The following is a 14,893-nucleotide window of genomic DNA, read 5'->3' on the forward strand; positions in this document are numbered from 1 at the left end:
GTGAGCTGTGGGCTGTGAGCTGTGCTGATGTAGAGACTGAAATAACAGACTTATTTCTGAGGACCCAGGGGTAATGAAAACCTCTGAGAATAAAATGGGAGGGACTTGAGGGAGAGGGCCTGGGTGAGGAGCAATGTGTTAATTCTCTGTTAGGAGGGGCTATTAAGAGCTACTAAGGCTACTGTTATTGATATCTGTGTGGACATCCTGTACAAGCCAGGCATGATGGCTATTCTTGGTTGTCAACCTGACTGTGTCTGGAGCCAATTAAAACTCTGAAATGGAGCGGCATACTTGGGAGGGACTTTTGTTTAATTTGAAATGTGAAGATCCATTTTAATCTGCGTCTCTGAGGTGCGAAGGCACACCTTTACATCTAAGTGTTCTGAGGTGAAAAGATAAACCTTTGTCTAATCTGGGCCATGCCTTCTGCTGGAAGCCTACATAAGGACCTGGAGTAAAGGAGTTTTTGTTCTTTGCCTGCTTGTTCTGGCCTTGTGAGCAAGTCTATTTCTTCACTGGTATTAGAGCCACTTCTCCAGGATTTCAGTGCATTCTGAAGGCCACCCGAGACATTCAGTCTCATGAACCAGATTACTGGATCCTTGGACCTTCTGTACGTAAGCAGCTGTTGTTGGGTTACCTGGTCCACAACCTGAGCATCATCTAATAAGCCCCTTTCTACCATCTATCTATCTAGTCTGTACGTTCAGACTCTCCAGAGACCAGTGACTAAGAAAGAGTTTGGTACCAGAAGTGGTTCTAGAACAACAAAAATATGAAGATGAATCTTTTTTTCTGTTTGACCTGATTTATAAAAATGAAGACACTAAATCCTGACTGACAAAATAAGTTGTCTACACCATAGAAAGCTAAAAGCAGAATCTTAGCTTCTTGGGTTTGGGATTTGTAGATTTTGTGAAAATTATACATACACACATATATACATACATACATGTAGTATACATGATACATATAAACTACATACATAGTATATAAATAATATATACATATGCATATATTACATACATAGTACATAAATAATATGTACCACATACATATATACATAACACACATACTCACACACACACACACACACACACACACATATATATATATATATATATATATATATATATATATTTACTGTAGTCCAGCCATGAGGTGCATTCCTTTTTTTTCTTTTTTCTTTTCTTGAATTTTTTTTATTTACATTTCAAATGTGAAATGAAACCTTTCCTGGTTTCCTGTCCATAAGCCCCCTAGCCCATCCCACTCCCCTTTCTTCTATGACAGTGTTCCCAGACCCATCCGCCTACCCCTTCCCCCTTCCTGCCAGTGTAGACTTTCCTCTACACTGGGGGTGGGGGGGTCCAGGTTTGGCAGGACCAAGGGCTTCTCCCATGAGGTGCATTTCATTTTAAAGGGTCAGATGGCTTAGCCCATTTAATTTTCTTTGAGCTAAATTTGAGTTCACTGAGTATGTTAAAGCTAGATTATCCAAAACAAAAAGCCTTTTCAAACCACATATTTTAAAGACTATCAAACATCTGCATGTACAGCCTAAATCCTATCACATAGATTCTATCTGCAGCTATCCTCCTTTTTACTACATAGTGTAAGTCATATGTTGTCCCTAAATTTATTACTTTCCTTGTTTATGACACGCACAATATGGTCTCTTCCATATCATCATGCTAATCTATTTCTGTGCTCCAGGTCACAGTCCGAAATCTAGGAAAACTTTTTTCTATTTTTTTAATTGGATATATTTCTTTATTTACATTTCAAATGTTATTCCATTTCCCGGTTTCCTGTACATAAGCCCCATATTTCCTCCCCCTCCCCTTCCCCCATAAGGGTGTTTCTCCCCTCATACACCCCCCTTACCATCTCCTCCCCAACATTCCCCTGCACTGGGGATCCAACCTTGGCAGGACAAAGGGCTTCCCCTTCCACTGGTGCCCCAACAAGGCTAGTCTCCAATATGCAGTTGGAGCCCTGGGTCTGTCCATGTATAGTCTTTGGGTAGTGTTTAGTCCCTGGAAGCTCCGGTTGTTTTGGCATTGTTGTTCTTATGGGGTCAAAGGACCCTTCAGCTCTTTTAATCCTTTCTCTAATTCCTCCAACGGGGACCCCGTTCTCGTTCAGTGGTTTGCTGCTAGCATTCACCTCTATATTTGACATGCCCTGGCTATGTCTCTCAGGAGAGATCTATATTCGGTTCGTGTCAGAATGTACTTCTTAGCTTCATCCATCTTATCTAGTTTGGGTGACTGTATATGTATGGGCCACATGTGGGGCAGGCTGTTTCTTCAGTCTCTGCTCTAAATGTTGCCTCCATAGCCTCTCCTATGGATAGTTTTGTTCCCCCTTTTAAGAAGGAGTGAAGCATTCACATTTTGGTCATCCTTCTTCTTGAGCTTCATGTGGTCTGTAAGGGTTGGGGATTTGGCTCAGTGGTAGAGCGCTTGCCTAGGAAGCGCAAGGTCCTGGGTTCGGTCCCCAGCCCCGGAAAAAAAAATGTGGTCTGTAGATTGCATCCTGAGTAATTTGAGCTTTTGGGCTAATATCCACTTATCAGTGAGTGCATACCATGTGTGTTTTTCTGTGATTGAGTTACCTTACTCAGGATGATATTTTCTAGTTCATTCCATTTGCCTATGAATTGCATGAAGTCATTGTTTTTGATAGCTAAGTAGTACTCCATTGTGTAGACGTACCACATTTTCTGAATCCTCTCCTCTGTTGAAGGGCATCTGGGTTCTTTCCAGCTTTGGCTATTATAAATAAGGCTGCTATGAACATAGTGGAACATGTGTCTTTGTTGTGTGTTGGAGCATCTCTTGGGGATATGCCCAGGAAAAGTATAGCTGGGTCCACAGGTAGTGGAATGTCCAATTTTCTGAGGAACCTCCATTCTGATTTCCAGAATGGTTTTACCAGTTTGCAATCCCACCAACAATGGAGGAGTGTTTCTCTTTCTCCACATCCTCGCCAGTATCTGCTGTCACCTGAGTTTTTTTTATTTTAGCCATTCTGACTGGTGTGAGGTAGAATCTCAGGGTTGTTTTTATTTGCATTTCCCTGATGACTAAAGATGTTGAACATTTCTTTATGTGCTTCTCAGCCATTTGGTATTCCTCAGTTGAGAATTCTTTGTTTAGCTCTGTACATCATTTTTAATATGATTATTTGGTTCTCTGGAGTCTAAATTCTTGAGTTCTTTGGATATTAGCTCTCTATCGGATTTGGGATTGGTTGATCCTAGCATCTCTGGATACACTGACAAAGGAAAATAATTATCTCCACGATAAAATGAGCCAACTTTACTATCTCAGAATATGGTAAAGAAGAACAAATAACTTAGCGATGAAATTGACAGGGTCCAGATGCTTCCAAGTGTGCCCTGGGAAAGAACCGTCTCTCTACCAGCCACAGAATTCAAGGCAGGGAAAATCAGACTTCATTATAAGGTTGGCTGGATAATGGGCAAAATTGAAGTCCCAGTCTTGGAGGGGGTTAGTGGTTAAAGTAACAACATTAATTGGTAAAGAATGGAATTCTGTCACTTGGGACCAGAGATACGTGAAAGGACCCTATTGAAGAGGAGAATTTCAAAGCCTCCGATTCTCAAGGGTTGATCTCACTTGAGAAAGTAGTCATTCCATTCCCAGTGGAAGATGTTCCCCAAGCCCTGAAATAATTGCCTTTTCTACCTTTCAGCGAGGAAATTAATTCTTCATTGTCTGCTAAATGAGCAGTGACTTTCTCTTAAGGAAATGCCAGGTAAGATAATACTGATGTTCCTTAGGACCCATCAAATAGTTACCTTTAGACTTATAACCAGACTTAAGGCATAGTAGGCTCCTAAAGGGGAGGTAAAAAGTAGTCCATGAAGAGATGTGCTATACTACTAAAGAGTTTAATGAGTTTGCTAATTCATTCAAGTAGAAGTCTAGAGAATATGCGTGGGAATGGATTGTAAGGTGTGGGATAATGGTGGAAGGGATATAAAACTAGATCAGGCTGAATTTATTGATATAAGCCCTTTGAATGAAGATATTAAGTTTGTGTAGAAGTTCAAACAGTTAACAACAAAAAGTGTCAAAAGTTTGTTTGAATAGTTGACAGAAGCAGTTGTCAAAAGATGGCCTACTGAAAAGAAGTCATAGATAGCTAATATTCTTTGGCTTAGTGTGGATGAAAGGATTTTAAGGCTCAGGGAAATTGCAGTGCTAGAGTGGGTACACTGTGCAAAATGTAATCCTGCACAATGAGAAGGCCCAGAAGACATGTTCTTTACTAATCCTATAAGACACACACTTGTGAAAGGAGCACTAGCATGTTTGAAGGGTTTTGTTGTCATCACCCTTTACATTGTGCTTATGGTTCAAGAAGCTGCTGCTTGGTTGGGTAAATTAAAAGCAGTGGGTTTAATTTGTCCCCGAAGTAGCAGGAGCCAGGTGGCAGCATTGAATCACCAAAGACGAAGTGATTGTACTTATCATACTGGGCAGCATAGACAAAGCAAAGTCCACAGTGATCTGACCCACAGGCAAAGTGAATTTTATCGTGATATGACTTGTATGGACCTTTGGTACTGGCTAATCAAAGATGGTGTTTCCATTCACAAAGTAGGTAAGATGCTTGCTAAGATTTTCTCAAAATAATGAAAGAAAGGCTCTATTAAATTGTGTGTGGGGGGTGTGAGGAATTTTAGATCATAAACCAATTTCCAGACCTGAGACAGTTCACAGACCCAGAACCCCTTGAATGAAGGGGTCTCCAGGTTCCCCTGAGGAAGGACCTTGAAAAAATACCTAAGAGTTTTACTGTTAGTCTTTCTCTATACTTTTCTCACAGGGACCTACAGCGTTTTACAGGTGTGGTTGTACACTGTGGGAAAGGAAACAGTCAGACTTTTCAGGGTCTACTGGATCCTAGTTTTGAATGTTGGTTGTGGAAAATCCCAAGAAACATTTCGTTTTATACGGATTAGGGGATTAATGGAATTCATCTGAAGTTGGGAATCACAGTAGATCCAGTGGATCCTGGATCTCATCCTGTGGTTATTTCATCAGTCCCAGAACGTTTAAGTGGGATAGATATACTTAGAATTCCCTGACCTATGGTGTGAGGACTACTTTGGTTGAAAAGGCTAAGTGGAAGCCTTTAGAGTTGCTTCTGCCAGGGAAAATAGTGAATCAAAACCAGTATCATTTCCCTAGAGGAACTGTAGAAATTAGTGCCACCCTCAAGGAGTTAAAAGATGCAGGGTGGGTGGTTCCCACCACATCTCCCTTTAATTCTCCTATCATGCCTGTACAGGAGACGGATGCATCATGAGAATGACAGATGACTATTGAAAACTCTGTCAGGTAGTGACTCGGATTGCAGCTGCTGTAGCAGATGTGGTGTCCTTTCCTGAGCAGACTAACACATCTTCTCGTACATGGTATGCAGCTATTGATCTAGCAGATGCCTTTTACTTGGTATCTGTCCATAAAGACTGTCAGAAATCATTTGCTTTCAGTTGCCCAAGGCCAGAAATACCCTTCATAGTTTTACTTCAACTATATATTAGCTCTCCAGACCTTGTCATAACTTACAAGGAATCTTGATTGTCTGTCTCCTCAGAGTATCTCATTGTCCCAAAATGGATGACATTACACTGACTGAACCAAATGAGTGGAGCGCTCACTTTGGATTCATTGGCAACACGTTACATTCTATGTACATTAGAGGATGGAAAATAAATCCAACTAAAATTCAGGTGCCTTCTACCTCAGTGAAATTCCGTAGGAGTCCAGTGGTGTGGGGCATGCAGAAATAGTCTTTCTAAAGTGGAGGATAACTTTTTGCCCTGGCCCCTCCCACCACCAAAAAGGAAGCACAGTGTCAAGTGGGTCTATTTGGTTGGATTCTAGAGCTAGCACATCCCTGGTTTGGGTGTATTACTTCAGTCCACATACTAAGTGACTTGGAAAGCGGCTTGCTTTGTGTGGGGCCTGGAATAGGAGAAGGCTCTTCAACATGTCCAGGCTACTGTTCAGAACGCTCTGCTGCTTGAACTAGAAGATCCAGCAGACCCAATGGTACTTGACGTGCCAGTGGCAGATAGAGATGCAGTTTGGAGCCTTTGGCAGGCTCCTATGGTTGGATCACAGAAGAGACCTTTGGGATTTTAGAACAAGGCTCTTCTATCATCTTCAGACAACTGTTTTCCCTTTGAGAGACAGCTCTTGGCCTACTATGGGCCTTAGTGGAAATGGAATATTTGAAAATGGGCCACCAAGTTACCAAGTGAGCTGAGCTGTCCATCATGAGATGGGTGTTATTTGAGCCACCAAATCATGGTCCACAGCAGCAATGAAGTCCTGAAGGCACAAAGAAGTTGTCCAAATGCCTAGGTTTTCTTCTCCCATTACAATATCTCCTGCCAAGCATGCACCTATAGTCTCTTGAGGTATGACCTATGATCTTTTGACTAAGGAAGAGAAGACTAGGGCCTGGTTTACTGATGGTTCTGCATGTTATGCAGGCATCACTCAGAAGTGGACAAATGTAGTAATACAAACACTTTCTGGGACAGCTCTGAAAGATACTAATGAAGGTAAACTTTCACAGTGGGCAGAACTCTAGGCATTCTACATGGTCATACACTTTATTTGGAAGGAGAGATGGACAGATGCGTGATTGTTCAATGATTCATGGTCTCTGGCCAGTGGATTAGTTGGATGCCCATTGATTTGGAAAGAACACGATTGGAAAATTGATGACTATATCTGGTGTTTTAGAGTTTCTGTTGCTCTTAAGAGGCACCATGACCACAGCAACTCTTATAAAGAAAAACATGTAATTAGAGCTATCTTACAGTTTGGAGGTTTAGTCTTTTATAGTCATAGAGGGAAGCATAGTAGCATGCAGGCAGACATTGTGTGGGTTGGGGGGAAGGTAGTTGAGAGTTCTACATCCAGATCTGGAGGCAGTAGGAAGAGAGAGAGTCACTGGGCCTAGCTTGGGCTTCTGAAACCCCAATTCTACCTGCAGTGGCATACTTCCTCCAACAGCACCACATCTACTCCAACAAGGCCACACTTCCTAATAGGTGCCACTGCCTAGGAACTTATAGGAGCCATTTTCATTCAAACCACCACATTCCACTCTCTGGCCCTCATAGGGTTGTAATCATATCATAATATAAAATGCATTTAGTCCAACTACAAAAGTCCTCCTAGTTCATTACAGTATCAACACTGTTTGAAAGTCCAAAGTTCAAAGTCTCTTCTGAGACTCATGTAATCTCTTACTATAGTCCCCTGAAAAAAATGAAAATGAAAAAGCAGATCACATACTTCCAACATACAATGGCACAGAATATATATTACCATCCAAAAGGGAGGAAAGAGAACAAAGTAAGAACTACTGGATGAAAAACCAGCAGGGCAAACTTCAAACTCTGCACCTCCATGTCTGATGTCAAAGTGCTGTCCAGATTTCCAACCCCTTTCAGCTTTGTTGACTCTAGTGAACTTCTTTTGCTTGGGCTGGTTCCACTCCTGTGAGCAGTTTTGTTTGATAGGTATCTCATGGCTTTGGCATCTCTGACATTTTGGGAAATGCAAGGCATTCCAGGCTTCACCTTCAACACTTGACACAATAGCCTCGCTGGCTCTTAATATAAGGACACCCCTGCCACACACTTGGCCTTGACAGCTTCCCTTAGCTGCTGAACAAGATTCTGTGCCTCCTTCTTTTGTCTTTAACTCTAAAACCAGAACCATGTGGCCAAAGCTGTCAAGTTCTGCTGCTTCCTGGGGCTGAAACATGGCCCCCTTGTTAAAATACAATTTCACCAGCTTTCTGTTTTTGATAGTTTCCTCCACTACCTAATCTTAGCTGTCCTCTAGACCAGGGTGGGCTTGAACTCTAAAATCTTCCTGCTTCTGCCACCCCAGTGCTGGGATTAAAAGTGTGTGCCACCACATCTGGCCCCAAGATTTTCTTTAATTCCTATCCACAAGTTGAAAGCTTTGCTGGGTGAGGTCTTGCCCGGAGTTCATCCCTCCCTTAGCATTAATTTGTTTATCTCCTTGAACACAAGACTCCCTGCTCCTTTGCACCCTTTTTTTTTTCCGGAGCTGGGGACCGAACTCAGGGCCTTGCGCATGCTAGGCAAGCGCTCTACCCCTGAGCTTAATCTCCATCCCCACTCCTTTGCACCCTTTCTCCTCACACTGTACTTTTTTTTCCTTGCTCAATTTGCTTCTTTTCACTATGATCTGCAGAAGCATGGCCACTAAAAATCAATCAATCAATACAGTCACTACCAGGCTGTCTGGAAATCTCTTCTCCCAAAGTCACTAATCCTTAATTCTTTAACTTAGCCTTAGGCAGATTTTTTTTTTTGACAAAGGGAGAAAGCAGCCATATTCTTTACCAAAATACCACAAAATTGGACTCCAGGCCACATACTAATATTACTCTTTTTAAATACCTTTTGAGCTGGATCTCCAGAGTTCACATCACCTTCAGCACCACTGCCTCCCATGCTTCTATTAGTACAATCCATGAAGCACCATTTAAAGTGTCCAACTGTTTTTCTAGTTCAAAGCCTCGAAGTGTTCCATGTTCCTCCAAATGAAAGCATAGCACAGTAATACCCCAGTTCCTGGTACCAAGTTCTGTCTAATTAGGTTTCTACTGCTGTGAAGAACACAGCACCTCTTAGAAAGGAGAACATTTCACTGGTGTTAACTTACAGTTCAGAGGTTTAGGCCATTGGTGTAATGGCAGGAATCATGGAGACACAGAGACAAGTAAGGTTCTAGAGAGGCAGCTGAGAGTTCTATATCCTCATTGGCAGGCAGCAGGAAGAGAGAGTACCACTGGGCCTGGCTTGAGTACTTGAAACCCCAAAGTCCAATATCAGTGACACATTTTCTCCAACAAGGCTACAACATACTCCAACAAGGCCATATCACCTAATAGTGCCACTTATTATGGGCCTATGGGGGGCATTTCCATTCGAACCACCACATCTGTGGAAAAAGTATTCCCTCCAATGAATGAAGGATGTGAAGCTCTTATGTCCCATGTAAATACCCAACAAAATGTTCCCCACAATCCTGAATCAATTGGCCTAATAGAAAGATAGAATGACCCTTTATAGATGCTATTACAGCACCAAGTAGGTGATGGCAGCCTGGAGGGCTTATATTTTAAATCAGGGTCCAGTATATAGTATGATTTCTCCCACAGCCAGGAATCAAGGGGTAGAAGAAAGAATTGTTCCACTCACTGTTACACCAAGTGACACATTAGGACAAGTTTTGCTTCCTATTTCCACAATATTATGTTCTACTGGGCTAGAAGTTTTGGTTCCAGAGAGAAGAGCACTTCTGCCAGGAGCCACAACAAACATTTCATTGAACTGGAAGCTCAGCCTTCTTCCTGGCCATTTTAAGTTTCTGATACCCTTAAGCCAACAGACTAAGAAAGGAATAACAGTTTTAGGAAGGGTGATAGATCCAGATTACTTTGGGGATATTGAATTGCTTCTCCACAATGGAAGTAAGAAGGATTATGTCCAAGTGTAAGAAATCCTTTAAGGCGTATCATGTCCTGTGATTAAAGTCAATGGGAAACTACAACAACCTAATCCAGAAAGAATAACAAAGGGCACAGTCTCATTAGGAATGAACATATGGGTCACTCCTCAAGGAAAAGAGCCACGACCTGCTGAGGTGCCTACAGAAGGCAGAAGAAATACAAAATAGGTAGTGGAGGAAGGTAGTTATAAATACCAGCTAAGGCCACATGATCATTTGCAGAAATGAGGATTATAATTGACATAAGTGTCTTTACCATATTTTGTTAAGAATGCATTTGTACAGATATTTTTGTTTTCTTTCCTCAATTTCTTCATCATTTAATATAACAGTAAAGAGAACATCAATTGTTATCATATTTAAGTCTGAGATACAAAAAGAAGTCCCACCTATTCTAAATTTATAAGGCATTTGCAGTTGTATGAGTGATAGTTATATCATATTATGCACAATTATAATCTAGTTAAACATATAATTTATTTGTAATTGTACATGGGATAGTTATAGTGTGGGTAGGCATAATTATGACCTGTTTATTGTTTTCATTTGGAAATTAGTCATCACATAAGGAGATATGATTGTGTGTCCAGTTGACAACCAGTGGATTTATGATGGATATTCTTGATTGTCAACTTGACCACAACTGGAATTACCTAAAGCCCCCCGCCCCGGCAGATGGAGGTGCATACCAATGATGGGTTCTTGATTAATTTGAACTGGGAAGATTCACTTCCTATTTGGATCTTTGAGGTGGGATAACCCATCTTCAATCTGGGCCACGCCTTCTCCTGGAAGCCTATATAATGACATGGAAGACAGAAGCTTTTGCTCTTTGCTTGCTTACTCTTGTCTCTCTAGCAAGTCCTTCACTGTTATTAGAGTCTACTTCTTTAGGATTCCAGAACCTACTGAAGACCAGCTGAGACATCCAGCCTGGTGAACTGAAGAAGTTTTGGATTCTTGGACCTACCATACATAGGCAGCCACAGATGGATTAGCTGGACCACACCCTGCAAGCCATTCTAATAAATCTACATACATATGAATAAGAGAGATATTTATTCAGTAAGTTCTGTTACTCTAGAGAACCTTGACTAATACACCAGGTTTCCTGTGGACTAGTTTCAGATAAGCAAAGGAAGTTGAGGAGACGTCAGATGACAGCCAGTTCCTTCTCTCTTTATCTACCTTGCTCATTTTTAATTTTGTTTCCGAGAAAAAAAAGATCCACATTTTAGAGACAATGTAATCTCTGTGACCTTTGGAATGGATTTAAGAGCAGAAGAGAGGCCTTCACTCCCCTGTCCTGCAGATCATATCCTGATGTTTCACCAATATCTTAGGAGCTGTTTGATTCATTCATCAGAACCAGTGTCAACGTGTTCCCCTGAGTGTAAAATGCAGCTACAGCACTGTGAAGTTCTATTCCCAATAAAATGCAATCTCAAGATAATCCCTGTCGTTCAAATTTCCTAGGCCTTGTTAGAGGTGGAGTGAGATGGAAATCAAGGAAAATGGAAGGGTCAGGTGGTAGGAAAGGAACCCAGTTTAAAGACGGTAGCCATTGTTAGAGGCAGCTAGTTCTCTGGAATAGAAAAGACTGAATCTGGTCGAGAGTCATTCAAGAAATTGTTACCAAGTGCCTCCCTGGGATTCTGAACTGGCTTCGAGTTGATACACTACATTTGAGGACTGGGTTACGTTTTATGTATATGTTGCCTTAGTTTTGTGTAGGTGTTGTATAGTGGGAGGGTTAGAATTTATTAAAGGCACATCACACCTTTTCCTCAACACAACAAGGATAAACTAAAGCAACTTACAAAGACGTGGTTCATAAAAATATGTTAAGTGTGCAACTGAAACAAAAGGATGGAAAAAAGCATTATTATGGCGGCTCACCCTGCGATCCTAACTCAAGAAACTGAGGCCATGACGATACAACAGTAAGTAACAAAAAAGCCAAGGACTCTGAGTGGAGTCAGGAATAAAATTAGTCCTTTGTATACGAGATGCACCCTTGGAATCCTAAACCCTGGCTCTACATCTTCAGTTCCTTAAACTACAGTGGCACTCACCCATTATGAAAACCTGCATCGGTAAGTGCAGTTATTTGGAAGAACTAGTTCTGATAATAATCTACTCAGATTTGGACCTCTCTTCTACTCTAGGGAACACCCCAGGACTCTTTCCTCCATGCTACCTGCAACTCCTTCCAGGCAGTGTCACAGCCTTCCTATTTGGGTGTCTGGTAACAAAGAAGTGGCAGGGTGCTTGCCACCCCAGGGCCAGTAGGGGGCCCTGAGTCCTCATGAGAATGCTGGTCACCATGTGCAAGAAAGGCCTAGCAGGGCAAAATGAATGTCTGGTTTAGGGTCTATGACCCCTATGAAGAAGCAGACAGAAGAGTGCTCTATCAGGGCCCTCCGCTCAGGGCAACCCCAGGCATTTCGTCTGCTGGAAGATGGGCAGACAGAGTGTGAACTGTGAGCATTCACTGAATAACTGATTTTGTGTGTGTGTGTGTGTGTGTGTGTGTGTGTGTGTGTGTGTGTGTGAGAGAGAGAGAGAGAGAGAGAGAGAGAGAGAGAGAGAGAGAGAGGATTTTCATGGACATTCTGTTGCCTTTAAGGAGCCTGTTTCTAGCTCCTGCCCGCGAGGAGGGATTATTGTTCGTCTGTAAGGTTCTCATTAGCTTTTCAGTGCCTCTCCCAAGCCTTTTAATAGAACAGAGAGTAACCAAACACTTGTTTTCTATAGAAATAAAAGGTGGAGGGGGGGCTTAGTATTACAGAGTTTTTAGAACTCTGAGTGGAAAGGAAAAAGGTAGATGGAGAGGCCTGGAGAGGAGGGGAATTCACTCCCTTCTCCAGTCCTCAGCACTCTTCTTTTTCTTCCTAGCACAGCCTTTTGTGCTTGGGTATTTCAGGGTGTGACTTCCAGGCCTGGATACGACTAACCCATCACCAAAGCTAGTGCTGCTGGGTTCTAGAAACTTCCAGGTGTGGTGAATTAAGGTGAAAGAACTGCATCCTGCTGAGAACACAGAGTGTGTTCTGCTGTCTGAGAGTAAACAGCACGACGCTGCCACCAGAGCTGGTTCTATTTCAGGTGTGCAGTCTCTCTTTACCTTGTACATGGTTCCAAAATGAGAACGTGTGTGTTCATGACGGGAGGGGGACCCTGGGGGATGAAGGTTGACTTGGGTGCCTTTCTCAATCACCTTCAACTTATTTTTTTGAGTCAGGGTCTCTCATTGACCATGGAACAACCTAGGGTTAATTAGCTAGCCAGTGAGCTCTAAGACACGCCTATCTCTGCCTTCCCATTGCTGGGATCACAGACTTGTACCCTGGGCTTTTCGCATGGGTGGTGGGGGTCTGACCTCAGGCTCTCATGCTTTTGAGGCAGTACTTTATCAACTAAGCCAGGTTGGTTTTCCCAAGCATTTCCAAACCTTTTACGAGCTCTGGTGTTTGCAGCCAGGGCACTGAGACATCTTTGTCCTTTGTTCTCTCCTGAGGGTAACACATTGAGAGTGAAGTAGTGTCAGTTCCAGGCTCACTTATGGCCTCTAGTCAGCAGCAAATTCATTTGGTAAATAATTCAAGGAGAAAGATTTGACTTGGACCATGCTTCATGACTCCTGTGACACTCTGCAATCCTACCTCAACTCTGCATTTTCATAATTTGGAACTCATTAGTGCTGAAGACACCAAGCTGGAAACAGTCTCTAGTGGGTCAATCACTCTCACCAAGTTGTCTACTAGGGATGCTGTCCACTGCAAGTATTGTCATTGTGCAGTCAGTACTTAGATGTGTAAGGAAAGAAGCCATCAATCTGCTCCCTCCCTCCCTCCATCCTTCTCTCCCTCCCTCCCTCTCTCCTTCCCTCCCTCCCTCCCTCCCTCCCTCCTTTCTTTCTTTCTTTCTTTCTTTCTTTCTTTCTTTCTTTCTTATTGGCTTGCTGGCTTGCTTGTTTGCTTATAAAGTTTTCTGATTTTGACCACCAGACTTAATAACATTGTGCTCTAAGCAAACTTACAAAGAACCTGGAGCCTTTCAAAGATTCAGTGCACTGTTGGTTTAGGACGCCACTCTCACCTCTGGGATCTGTGACAACAAATATGTGGACAATTAGAAATAACATCTATTTTATTAAACTATATGCCACGTGCTTGTTGAGTTCTCCTTAGTAGAACATGTACTTTATCGTTCAGTAAGGACATGGAGTGACCATCCATCCATCGGTCCATCTAGCCAACTGCCTATGGTGGCAGTTACCCACTAGACAGAGCACCCTTCTGAAACCATCCTTCTGCTCCCGTTATTTTTCAGCCTGAATCCTTACTACACGCCCTGTAAATGTAACAGAAGGAGGGCTTGGTGCTTAAGAAGTCTAAAGGCACAGACTAAATGTGGCCAACGCAAGTCCATATCCTTATTGAGAAATTACGGCGATATTTGCTTTTCAGTACATTAAATCTGAAGCTACGTTAGTGGTCTCTGTTTCTTTAGATTTTGTGAAAGGGAACTGAAATCCAGCAAGTCGTATCAGGAGCCCATTCAAAAAATGAACAAAAAAGCAAATGAAAACAACCCAGAATGAGGTGGTATAGTTTTCGTTTTGCGTTTTGTAGGCATAGGTCCCTTCTTTAAAATTTGCAATTTTCTCTGAAAGGCGGTGGATTTTCACTTCAGAGGCAAACAGTATCATGACAAGACAGCCACAGGATCCTGCAACACAAAGAACAGACGACAGCTTAGGATAAATATTACTTGATTGTAAGAGTCAAAGAGGACATCAATGAGCAAACCATAGACAGCATGTCACCACCATCCTCAGTCACGCTCTTCTCAAAAATGGTACTATTGTAAAACTGTAATCATGAGCTTGATTCTCCAGTCCATGATTGGTAGCACTTTGGAAATGGCTGTGAGTAAGAAAGATTTGTATGGGGAGGGGACATTGATGGCTTGAATAGAGCAGTTAGAACCAAGCTGATCACACTGCAACCTCAATTGCTGGGCACCTTCAAAGCACAATGACAAACCCAACCGCTAAGTAGCCACTGTGGCTTCAAGAGAACACATTCCTCTGTACCTCACAGGTGATGAAAGACAAATGTCAGTCATTCAAACCCCTCTGAAAGGCCCTGATTTCCTCATAAAAGGGTACCATGACCCCTCCAACTCTCCACTTGCCAACATGGCCCCAGGGCAAACATAGCTTCGGATACAATGTTGTTGACCAAGAGAATATCTGTTCTCTCTGTAGCTGA

At 42.3% G+C, this 14,893-nt stretch overlaps 1 protein-coding gene across 1 annotated transcript in view; it reads right to left on the minus strand.

The window, feature by feature from the left end:
• Window positions 1-13,751: 13,751 nt before the first annotated feature.
• Clrn1 (clarin 1) overlaps window positions 13,752-14,893 on the minus strand; it is a 46,915-nt gene continuing 45,773 nt past the window's right edge. The window contains exon 3 of the mRNA NM_153299.2: window positions 13,752-14,348. Within this exon, the coding sequence (NP_695211.2) occupies window positions 14,083-14,348 (266 nt within the window). The 3' untranslated portion in view covers window positions 13,752-14,082. The remainder of the gene's footprint in view (window positions 14,349-14,893) is intronic.

Source organism: Rattus norvegicus, chromosome 2 (assembly GCF_036323735.1).
Source record: "Rattus norvegicus strain BN/NHsdMcwi chromosome 2, GRCr8, whole genome shotgun sequence".
Lineage (NCBI taxonomy): Eukaryota > Metazoa > Chordata > Mammalia > Rodentia > Muridae > Rattus > Rattus norvegicus.